The 12,319-nt window shown below is 43.5% G+C and overlaps 1 protein-coding gene across 3 annotated transcripts in view; it reads left to right on the forward strand.

Moving 5' to 3' along the window:
- The window catches only part of LOC143815349 (apoptosis-inducing factor 3-like), a 156,537-nt gene that overhangs the window by 115,203 nt on the left and 29,015 nt on the right, over window positions 1–12,319 (forward strand). For all 3 annotated transcript variants that reach the window (XM_077294466.1, XM_077294468.1, XM_077294467.1), the window contains exon 15: window positions 35–152. In XM_077294466.1, the coding sequence (XP_077150581.1) occupies window positions 35–152 (118 nt within the window). The remainder of the gene's footprint in view (window positions 1–34; window positions 153–12,319) is intronic.

Raw genomic sequence — 12,319 nt, forward strand, 5'->3', positions numbered from 1 at the left:
TGCTGTACCTCTGCTCTGTATTGTTTTTCTCTAGTTCATGCGTACCAGTGTTCCTGACGTCTATGCTGCTGGGGACGTTGTATCGTTTCCGCTTGCCATGATGGATGGACATAGGGCCAATATCGGACACTGGCAGATGGCTCACGCTCATGGTATGTTGTTTTTTATAAATTATTCTGAAATGTTTGCCATTTATCACAAAAAGGTTCATTTCACACTTTCAGCTTTGTTTGCACAGTAACTTTCCATTTGAGACACTCTGAGCAAAAAGGTTTGCCTTGCATACATTAGTTGTTATACATTTTTAGACGGCTTAATCGCACTAGGATTGCAATCTACTAATATATAGTGCATAGTATAGTATAGAGTTGTGCCAGCTTCTAGCCTCTCATGGAGGCTATTGAAGCATGGCAAAAGTAAAAAAAAAAATGTTTAAAAAAATATGAAAAGAAAAAATAAATAAATAAAAGTTTAAATCGCCCCCCTTTCGCTCTATTCAAAATAATAATAAAAAAATAATAAAACCTACACATATTTGGTATCGCTGATTTCAGAATCGCCCGATCGATCAATAAAAAAAAGGATTAACCTGATCGCTAAACGGCGTAGCGAGAAAAAAATTAGAAACGCCAGTATTATGTTTTTTTGGTCGTCACGACATTGCATTAAAATGTAACAACGGGCGATTACAAGAACGTATCTGCACCAAGATGGTATCATTAAAAATGTCAGCTTGGCGCGCAAAAAATAAGCCCTCACCCAACCCAACATCACGAATAATGGAGACGCTACGGGTTTTGGAAAATTGCGCAATTTTTTTTTTTTTTTAGAAAAATTAGGAATTTTATTTACTATTTAGATAAAACATAACCTAGACATTTTTGGTGTCTATGAACTCGTAATGAACCGGAGAATCATAATGGCAGGTCAGTTTTAGCATTTAGTGAACCTAGCAAAAAATCAAACAAAAAACAAGTGTGGGATTGCACTTTTTTTGCAATTTCACCGCACTTGGAATTTTTTTTCCCGGTTTCTGGTACACGATATGCTAAAACCAATGATGTTGTTCAAAAGTACAACTTGTCCCTCAAAAAACAAGCGCTCATATGGCCATATTGACGGAAAAATAAAAAAGTTATGGCTCTGGAAAGGAGGGGAGCGAAAAACCAAAACGCAAAACCGAAAAAGGGCAAGGTCTTGAAGGGGTTAAAAATATAAATCTGAAAACTGAAACGTAAATTTGTATTCAGCCTCCTTTAGTCTGATACTCCTGAATAAAATCCTGAGTGACCAATTGACTCCATAAGTTACATAATTAGTAAATTGAGTCCTCCTGTGTGTAGTTTATTCTCAGTATAGCTACAGCTGTTCTGTAAAGGCCTCAGAGGTTTGTGAGAACATTAGGGATCAAACAGAATCATAAGAACTATGGAACACAAAAGACAGTTCAGGGATACAGCTGTGGAGAAGAGTAAAGTAGGGTTAGGTTATAAAAAAATAGCCCAAGCTCTGAACATTTAATTGAGCACTGTTCAATCCATAATCCAGAAATGTAAGGAGTATAGCAAAACTGCAAACCTACCAAGAAATGGCCATCCACTTAGAATGACATCCCAAGCAAGGAGATCACTAATTGGAGAAGAGGCCAAGAAGCCCATGGTCACTCCATAGGAGCTGGAAAGTTCCACAGCTCAGGTGGGAAAATCTGTCCACAGGACATCTATTAGTTGTATAGTCCACAAATCTGTCTTTTATGCAACAGTGGAAAGAAGAAAGCCATTTTTAAAAACAAGCTATAAGAAGTAGTGATGAGCGAGTATGCTCGTTACTCGAGTTTCTCTGAGCATGCTCTGGTGGTCTCCGAGTATTTCATTGTGCTCGGAGATTTAGTTTATGCTTGAATACATGTGGGGATTGCCTGTTTGTTAGGGACTCCGCACATCATGCAGCTGTGTCGACATAAACTAAATCTCTGAGCACAACGAAATACTCGGAGACCACCCGAGCATGCTCGGAGAAACTTGAGTAACAAGCATACTAGCTCATCACTAATAAGAAGTCCTGTTTGCAGTTTGCAAAAAATAATGTAGGAGACACACCTAGCATGTGGAATAAGGTGCTCTGGTCAGATAAGACCTAAGTAGAACTTTTTGGGCTAAATGCAAAATGCTAGGTGTGGCAGAAGACTAATACTGTACATTATCCTGAAAACACCATCCCCACTGTCAAACATGGTGGTGGCAGCATCTTGGTGTGAGGATGCTTTTCTTCAGCAGGGACTAGTCAAAAGATGGATAAAACTAAATACAGGGAAAACCTGTTACAGGCTGCAAAAGACTTGAGACTGGGGCATATGTTTACTTTCCTGTGGGACAACGACCCTTAAAACACTTCTAGAGCTACAACTGAATATTTTAAATCAAAGAAGATTCATGTGTTTGAATGGTCCAATTAAAGTCCAGATTTAAAGCGAACCTGTCACCAGGTTTGGTCACTATAAGATACGGCCACTGCCTTTCAGGGCTTATCTACAGCATTCTAGCATTCTTCTGAAACTTAGAGAAAACCATTTGTATGCTAAGTTGGAGAAGTGCTCGTTCTTTGTACAGGAATGGTCTTTTTTGGGTTTGATTGTCTCTTTTGAGGGATTTTGCATGGATCTGAAAAAAGTCCAGGCTATTATGGATTGGGTTTAACCTCATGATTTAAAGGGTTTGCAATGCTTTATGGGCTTCACAAATTACTATCGAAAGTTCATTAAGGGTTTTTTGAAGGTGGTTAAGCCCCTGACTGATCTCACACTCAAGGGGGCTGATGTTAAGAATTGGTCTACATCGGCAAAAAATCTTTTCCGACTTTAAAAAAGTGTTTTATTTCCGCCCCAGTGTTGGTCCAGCCAGACCCGTCTAGACCTTTTATCGTGAGGTCGACGTTTCTGAAGTGGGAAGTGGGAGTAGGGGCAGTGTTGTCTCGGGGTCCCGCTACGCTGGCCAACCTGAAACCTTGTGCCTTCTTTTCCAAAAAGTTCTCTTCCACCGTGAGAAATTACGATGTGGGGAATAGAGTTTCTGGCAGTCAAGTTGGCCTTTGAAGAATGGAGGCATTTTTTGGAGGGGGCTGTTCATCCTGTCACCGTGATCACTCACAAAAATTTAGCCTATATCGAGTCTGCCAAGAGACTGACCCCCAGGCAGGCCCCATGGTCGCTTTTTTTTCCAGTTTCAATTTTCTATAACCTTCCATCCAGGGTCTAAGAATGTTAAGGCAGATGCATTGTCCCGAAGCTTTGATCCGGTGTCTCCTCCATTCTTCAACCTGGAGTGGTGGTGGCTGAAATCTCATCCGATTTGGAGAGAGAGATTTTTGAGGCCCAGGCTCTGGCTCCCAGTAATAAACCTGTGGGTAAATTGTTTGTACCGGCACACTTCCGTCTTAGACTCCTGCGGGAGTTTCATGAGTCTGTATTGAGTGCTCATCCTGGAATTTCGGCCACCCGGGAGGCAGTTGCTAGGATTTTCTGGTGGCCCTCTTTTGTTGCAGATGTTAAAAGGTTTGTGTCTGCATGTGTGGTTTGTGCCCATTCTAAAAATTCTCATTGCCGGCCAACCGGAGAATTGGTGCCTTTGCCAATTCTGGATAGACCATGGACACATTTGTCCATGGATTTTATCACTAATTTCCCTCCATGTGCAGTTTGTGGCCAAGAAGTTGGGAATCACTCTGCCTTTTTCCTCTGCCTATTATCCGGAGTCTAATGGGCAAATCGAACGCACTAACTCTGAGATGTTTGGCATCTTCCAGACAGGAGGACTGATGTGATGCATTACCTGTGGCAGAGTTTGCTTTCAATGGTCGTATGAGTCAGTCTACAGGAATGTCTTCCTTCCTGGTCAATTATGGGTTTAACCTGCATTTTGGGGAGTTTTCTCGCATAGACTCAGGATGTCCAGGGGCAGAGGGTACGGTACAACACTTAAAGACCCTGTGGGTGGAAGTTCAGCGAAACATCACCAAGGCACAGGGAAGGTTTACATTTTTTGCGGACAAGAGAAGGGGATTGGGTCCCGCGTTCCTTGTGGGTAAGAAGGTATGGTTATCCACCTGCAATATTAAGCTCAAGGTCCCCTCAGCCAAACTGGGTCCTAAGTTCATTGGCCCATATAAAATTGTGGAGGTCGTCAACCCGGTGGCTTACAGGTTACATGTTCCCTCCGCCTTCAAAATATCTAATGTTTTTCACAGGTCCCTTCTGAAACCATTGAGTGCAGTTGAGGAGGACTCCTCATCCATCAGTCCTCCTGTATTGGTGGAGGGCCATCTGGAATATGAGGTGGGACGCATCGTTGATTCTCGGTGGGTTCCCTGGAATCTGCAGTATTTGGTGCACTGGAAGGGGTATGGCCCGGAGGATCGGTCTTGGCCGGTTCAGTGCATGCAGACCGGTTGGTTAGAGATTTTCATGCCAGGCATCCTGAGAAGCCAGAGGGTCTGGTGGCTCCCTTTTAGGGGGGTACTGTCATGGTTGTGGACAGGGTTCCTTCCCTGTCCTATCAGGGTTAATTTTGTATGGCCTCCTTTTGGTATGGGGAGGGCTATATTTACCCGCCTTCGTCTGGGGATCCTTGTCAGTGATACATCTGTTCTGGCTGTGTGTCTGACCCCTGGTGTGCTTGCATACTGTGTAGTCCATTTGCCTTCTCGTGTATGATCCGGTCCGTGTTCTCGTTCTGTGCATTGCTTTGTGATTCCGTGCTTACTGTCCGTTTCTGGCTCTGACCTTCGGCTTGGTAATCTTACTAGTCTCCTGTCTGCCCCGTTTGTACTGCACCGCTATCTCTGGCTACCTGACCTTTTGCTACGTCCTGACCAATGTCATTGACCCCCTGGCTTGACTTGGGCATGTTCAGACTACTCTCTGGTTTTGCCGGTCACTGCCGCTACTAGGCGTCTAGCTCTGCCTCCAGACCCTCCCCCGATGGTCACGTGTTTCAGGTCCTGTGCTCCAGCAGGTAAGCTCACCACAGTGCTCCCCTCTCACCCCCCTGTCCTTCTGTATCTCGTGCACAGACTCCTGCTGTAAGTCTGCAGCAGGGTTCTTGATATTTGGCAGTCTGGTCCGATTGGCGTCACAGGTCCGGGTCCGGTACCTCACATCTTCTTATGATTGCCGTCCTCCTGCTTGCTTCATGGCTCCCCGGCATTGCTCCTGCACAGGTGTACTTATCTGCCCTGTTGAGGGCAGAGGAAAGCACTGAAGTGCGCAGGCGCTAGGCCTCTCTGACCTTTCCGGCACCTGCGCACTGCAGTACTCTGCTCTGCCCTCAACAGGGCAGATAAGTATGCCTACACAGGAGCGCAATGCCGGGGTGTCATAAAGCAAGCAGGAGGGCGGCGAGAATAAGAAGATGGGAGGCGCCGGACCCGGACCTGCGACGCCCATCGGACCGGACTGCCCCCCTGGTGAGTATAATACAACTTATTTTTCTCATCTTTCCGGTCGGATCGGGGGCCTTTCTTCAGCATTATAGAATGCTGTAGATATGCCCTGAAAGGCAGTGGCCGTATCTTATAGCTGACAAACCTGGTAACAGGTTTGCTTTAAATCTGCATCAAGTCTCTCCATGCAATCTTACCGAGCTAGAGCTAGTTTTCAATAGAAGAATGGTCAAAAATTTCAGTTTTAGATGTACAAAGCTGGTAGAGACATACCCCAAAAGATTGCAACAGTAATTGCAGTGAAAGGTGGTGCTACAAGGTATTGGCTCCTGGGGGCTGTATACAAATGCACAAGACTTATATTTTTAAAATGATTAGAAAACCATGTATCATTTCCCTTACACCTCACAAATACTTGTTACTTTGTGTTGGTATATCACATAAAATTCAAATAAATATAAAAGTTAAAGTTGCTTGAAGCTGCAGCACAATTTTCCTGTCTCACTGTGCTGAAGGCTCATTACTCCGACACTCTCTTCTTCATAAAGTTTAGGAGGCATTTTCTGATGCCTCATTGTGCTGGCAGTCTTCCTTGATTTGAACAGGATGGATTTGAGCTGTGTTTTTTTTTCCAAAGTGGATGATAAGTTCATGAGACAGGTGGAAAGGAAGCAGTGGCTCATAAGTAGAAAAATAACCACTGCACATAAACCCAGACTCATAATGAAAAGGTGGCCAGAGACAATATCTAGGCCCCTATAAATACTACTCCCAATAAGACATGTATAGACACAGGAGGACAACAGGAGCGTTTAGAAAAAGTATATATAAACTTTATTAGAAAACTAGTTAAAAAAGACACACTTAAAAGACACCAAATGAAAACACCAGAGAAAAGACAACATCAGTACCGGTGCCCTATGTTAGCAACAATTATCGCACTGTGAACTTGTTGGCATATAATAATGCCTAAATAGAAGATCGATGATCCCCAAAACCCCCAGGAAGGACCAAAGTGTAAGACCCGCCTCTATGTCACTTTAGTTATAAATGCCGCCCGTGCGGTTTAAAGCAACAAAGGTCTGGTCAGAAACTAGTCCTAAGTGAGGGTAAATATGGGGAGTGTCCTAAGGAGCAACTGAGGTAAAGTACCACCTGGCGTGCAAAAGCCTCCCCAGAACACATACCATCCCTGGATCTTACCCAGTATATATACTTTTTCTAAACGCTCCTGTTGTCCTCCTGTGTCTATACAAGTAGAAAAATAAGTATATTTATTGGATACGTTGTATTAAAAAGTTCCTAATATAGTTGCTAATAGCATTTACTAATGATTTATGTAAAGTTTGTTGAAACAAAAGTGTCTATTTAAACGTTATGCTATAGTTGTACCTGAAAATGCAATCAAGAATTGGGCAGTCAGTGTTTGGTTTTTCTTTACCTGAAAAGGCTATCCTAAAATTATAGCACTTATTTGGCAAAAAAAAACCAAACGCAATCAGGTACACTGAGAAATAATCAAATGTAGTCTTTGAAGTTTATAAATAAAAAAAAATTTTGGATGACAGACATAGAAGAGGCAAAATTGAAGGTATTAAGCCTATGGCTTCAAACAACTACTGGTTGTAACTGTGAGAGAGAGCGAGGGCGGTAGTCATAGCTGAGGATTGCAGTATATCAGTGCCCTGGCCTCCCATCACATATATACAGTGTCCATTACTCTGCATACCTGTGTCTTTTCTCACTGCGCAGTCAGGGTCTTCTCTGCGTTGTTGGAAACTTTCTGTAATCGGTTTCACATTAATTGACACACAGTCCAATGCTACTTTTAACTGAACAACTTTATTGGCTTCAGGACACAGCACATCCATATTCATTACAGCATCATCAACAGGTTCCATTATGCACACTTCTTCCTCTGTCCCTGTACTCATCTCCTTGTCATACAGCACATGCCCGGGACAAACCGTATCATACGGTCCCTCAGCATCCTCCCTGTCCAGACTTGCTTCGCTTGAGGATTCCCTCAGCCGTTTCGCGCCAGATCTGAGGGCATCTGCCCATTCTATAAGCTGCCACATGGTGAGCGACCTGCACGTCTGTACTGCCGTGTTATTTCTTTCAGCTCCAGTTCTCACTAAATGCTGTCACTGCTGCTGTTCTGCTATTTTTCTGGCCTGCTGCTGGTCTGGTCTGCTGGCCCAGGATGGCTGGGCTTCTTTCTTGGCAACGTTACGTGGCCACTGTGTTGTCCTGGGCATTAAGTCCGTCTAGACTGTCTGGGCACTCAGGCCCTCCTGAGCTGTTCAGCTCCCAGGCCACACTGAGCTAAAAACAGGAAGCTCACTAACTTATCCCATAGTGGCCCCTCCTATAGTAAACTATGTACAGTGTATGAACTAACTAGAGCCTGTCAGCACTCCATCTAGAGGACTACAGGGGTACTGCACTTTCCCTATGTAAAAACTATTATACATAGCAAGACAAGTATGAACATTTATACAAATATAAGCAAAGAGGTTATTAACACTAAAGAAGGGAGTGGAGTATTACACGGTCCCGTACACCCCTTACATAACAAACACATTAGCACTAATAATTAGCTTTTACAGTCAAGATATACATTGGCCCTTCTGTTTAGCAGAAATCAATGAGCAGCCTAGTACTTGCCCTTGGAGATGGGGAAGACTAAGCTGACTTGGATCCAAATAGAGAATGAAACAGAACCAAAAGTTAAGCCCGGGTTAACAAAGTCAGTATCCAGAGTCAAGCTGATTTCACAGGCAGAGAATAGATGAAAAGTCAAATTTCCTATTGTAATGGGTTTCCAGAGGATAGTTCCAAGGAATGGCCAAGCCAGAACACAAAATATTTCATGTATTTGCACCAGGTAAGACAGGAATATACAAGAATCGGCAACTGATATTGCAGTCAAGTAGGTGAGATAGGGAGTGAAATCCACCCTGCAATAAGCCGCTGATGAGCTTTCCTGATTGGTCAGTCAGTAAGGCACACAAATTGACCAAAAGCTCCTTGTGGCAAGTTTGCTGAGTGGATTGGTGCATTTTATGCATGTGTTGCCCGACATCTTTGTGAGCACTGCAAATCTGTGGCAAATAATGTTCACTACATAAGTATTTATGGTTTGCTACCAAATGCTGGCATGGGACCTTTCACACGGATATTTCAATTCCTGTTTTTTTCATGAACCTATACACAGTTGCTCATCCAGAGGTATTGTACGATTTAATCAGTATGTGACCTGCAGGGTCTGCTGCCATTTTACAATCACAAAACCTTACTTATAAACATATCATCTTCTCCCCAGTCAATGACAACAAATTCTTCCCATCCTTTCATAAACCAATTTAATCTTGGACTTTACCCAGAGCACACAGTACCTTTTATGATTTGGGCATTAGAAAAGCCTTTCTGCTGACGTTAGTATTGTACCTGCCTTCAAGGACAGAAGAACAGGATTGTTCTTCTCACCACCCACAAATATTTTTCCCAACCGTTTTTACAAACCTCAGTGAAATAATCTGCAACATTACACCATATTACATCATTGCTCCAAGACTTACCTTGTATTTCCATGGCTGTGTACATACAAAGCGGAGGAGGAGGGACATTCCAAAGCTACATTGTTCAGCCAAAGGAGTGTAAGGTGGAACTTTTCTTCTTGTAGACAGTGACAGACTGGTGTAAGGAGACTTATAGGCCATGCAATTTAAATATGCAAATGTCCTTTTCATAGATGAAGAGGACAGGATCTCTAGCGCACCTATTTTATGTAGCCTTCCTAAATGTCAATATCGACCCTTTACCGAGCCTTGCCACATTGCTTAGGATAAACAGCTAAATCAGACACTCCATTTGCACACATGTACAACTTCTTATAATAGGTCACTTGGCAAGGCTTTTTAAACTATCGAAATTGATTTTTAAGAATGCTACACCCAATAGGTGGTGGCAGAGTTCAAGTTCTCTTCTCTAAAGAGGCTACTTTGCATATTTCAATTCCTAGAGAAGATTTGCATGGCATATAACTCTCCTTAAACTCATTTATGGTACTCTCCACAAAGAAACTTTGCTGTTTAGACCGCCTGTCAGAGGTCTCTTCTTTCACACATCAGGTTTTTTGTTTCAGGCACAATCCGGCAAGTTTTGAAAAAAAGGATCCTTTTTTTTTACACCGGATCCGTTTTTTTGTGATAGAATTGTATTAACGCCGGATTGCGCCGTTTTTTTCCAGATCCGTCCAAATAGTCGTTTCCGGCGGACGGAGAAAACGTCCAGAGGAACGGCGAAAAAAGTGCACAGTGACGGAGCTGGCCAAAAACGTGTGAAACGATGAATCCGGCCTCCGGATATCTCTCTCTCATTCTGCCTGAAACAAAAAAACCTGATGTGTGAAAGTAGCATTATCTAATCGACCATGTTAAGCAGGCTGAGCAGTAGTAGGAACACCTTTGTACTACTACTGTGGTAGCATGGAACATCTAATCCGCTCTCGTTCTGAAAAGTCAGAAAAATTCCAAAGCCTAGGGTCTGTGGGAGAAGCTACCCTGGGCGATAGTAATTACTCTCCACCATTGACCCTGAATGTATCTGTATCATGTGGAGGTGCCTGGCTCCTTGAAACGGCCTATCTTGACTACGGGAAATTTCTTGCAGCAAGCAGTGGTAGATCAGTATCAGATTCCCGTCCGACGCCTCCAGAGTCCTTTGATGGTCTCCTCCGTCGAGGGTAAGGCCCTTTCTGAAGTCGTTCAAGTTGTTACTGAGCAAGTGGAATGCTGCATGTGGAGAGGATCGCCTTCTATGTGTTGTGTATTCTGTTGCAGCCACTTCTCCCTGGGCACATGGGAATATCCATACTGTGTTGGGGACATTGGCAGAGCATCATATTTTGTGTGTGTGGGGGGGGGGAGAGATTACTGTAGGATCATCCTACTGTGCATAAGGTGTGTACTGCGGTGATATTCGCTGTGGGGGTATCACACAAAATACTTTCTAAGTGCTGCAATAGTAAGTTCCTCTGTCTTTGAGGCTATGTGCACACGTTTCGGATTTGACGATGCGGATCTGCAGCAGTTTTCCATGAGTTTACTGTACCATGTAAACCTATGGAAAACAAAATCCACAGTGCACATGCTGTGGAAAAAAACGCGCAGAAACGCAGCGGTTTATATTCCGCAGCATGTCAATTCTTTGTGCGGATTCCGCAGCGTTTTACACCTGCTCCTCAATAGGAATCCGCAGGTGGAATCCGCAGAAAAACCGCGGCAAATCCGCAGTGCAGTTTACCTGCGGATTTACCAAAATCAGTGTGGAAAAATCCGCACACCATTCCGCAGCGTGTGCACATACCCTAAAGGTTTGGAAATACACCCTTCTGTGACTATGCCTATGGCTGTAAGCTGCCAAGTATTTTCTGGGGTGTATCCAATTAGGACTTCTGATATAGGATCCTTTGATTTCTATTTACACCCCTGGTCCTCTAACTCCAGACTGCGTCCATAACATGTACACAATAAGTAGGGATATTTTTTATTTTAAAGGGAACCTGTCACCCCGTTTTTTCCGTATGAGATAAAAATCCACTGCACAGGTGATCGGTGGGGGCGGCCATCTTACTGAGGCCGCTCGTGCGCAGATGGAGCGCTCTGCTGCCCGGGGCTTCAGGAAAATGGCTGCGGGATACCGCGCGTGCGCAGATGGAGATCGCGGCGGCCATTTTCCTGAAGCCGAGATGCGAACTCCATCTGCGCACGCGCGGCCTCAGGAAGATGGCCGCCCCCACCGATCACCAGGGGAATAGCACAGATCGCGCTCTTTTTCCTCACCTGTGCAGTGGATTCGCGGCAGTTGGGCATGCGCAAACCACTACGCCACCAACGGAAAAATAAGCAAGATCTGGGGGAAGAAACAGCGATGTCACCACGCCCATTTGACCAGACCAGCCTGATTGACAGGCGAAAACGGCGACTTTGGTAACGTATTTCGGCAGCATAGGTGGGGAATCAGGGTACACAAAATACACTATTGTAACGCACAGCTCAGGCCCTATTTAACGGTATTTTTATCTCATACGGAAAAAACGGGGTGACAGGTTCCCTTTAATTATTACATCATCTTCCTATTGGTAGCTTTCTGTTAGCAGAGGACAGAACAGCATATGTTTATGCCTACAGGGGCAGGATTTCCGCAGATTTGCTGCAAATTTTACATAAACGAGCTTCCATGGAATTAAGATCTATGACACATGGAATTTGTTCTTTATTTTTTTCTTTTGAATGAGATTTGTTTAAAAAATTTTTTTTTACTTTGCCATTATAGTAATAAACTCAGGAATTTCCATCCGCAAATCCAGATGGAAAATCAGCAGAGTATCCGTCATTTGTGATCATACTCGAACACCGAGTACTAAATGTGTCCTTTTTAGTGTCCAGTATATCATACAGTTGTAAGAAGGTTTAATGGAGCATTTTGTGTTGACAAACTGTAAATTATGACACTGGCAGATTACAAGATTTGTTTCTGTGACCTCTGAATAATCTGAAGTGTAGCCAGTTTGCTGATGTCACGTTCCACTGAGCAGATCTTTGATGCAGAATCCTTTTCTGGTCTCTTCGCATGCTGCCACACTAAATCAGGTTTTATATAGTGACTATTGCACTTACCTACGATCTCAGCCTTTCCATATTTGGCCAAATATTATGCAGATGTGAAAGCTTACACATCAGACAATCTGTGGCTTTAAAAATTGTGGTTCGTGATTAGATGAAATGTAAAAGAGAAACAGATTCTTTCTTCATTTGTGTTTTTGTTTGTTTTTTTTCTTGTAAATTTTTTTTTTTTATAGGCGATTCTCTCCTAC

This window comes from Ranitomeya variabilis, chromosome 3 (assembly GCF_051348905.1).
Source record: "Ranitomeya variabilis isolate aRanVar5 chromosome 3, aRanVar5.hap1, whole genome shotgun sequence".
Classification (NCBI taxonomy): domain Eukaryota; kingdom Metazoa; phylum Chordata; class Amphibia; order Anura; family Dendrobatidae; genus Ranitomeya; species Ranitomeya variabilis.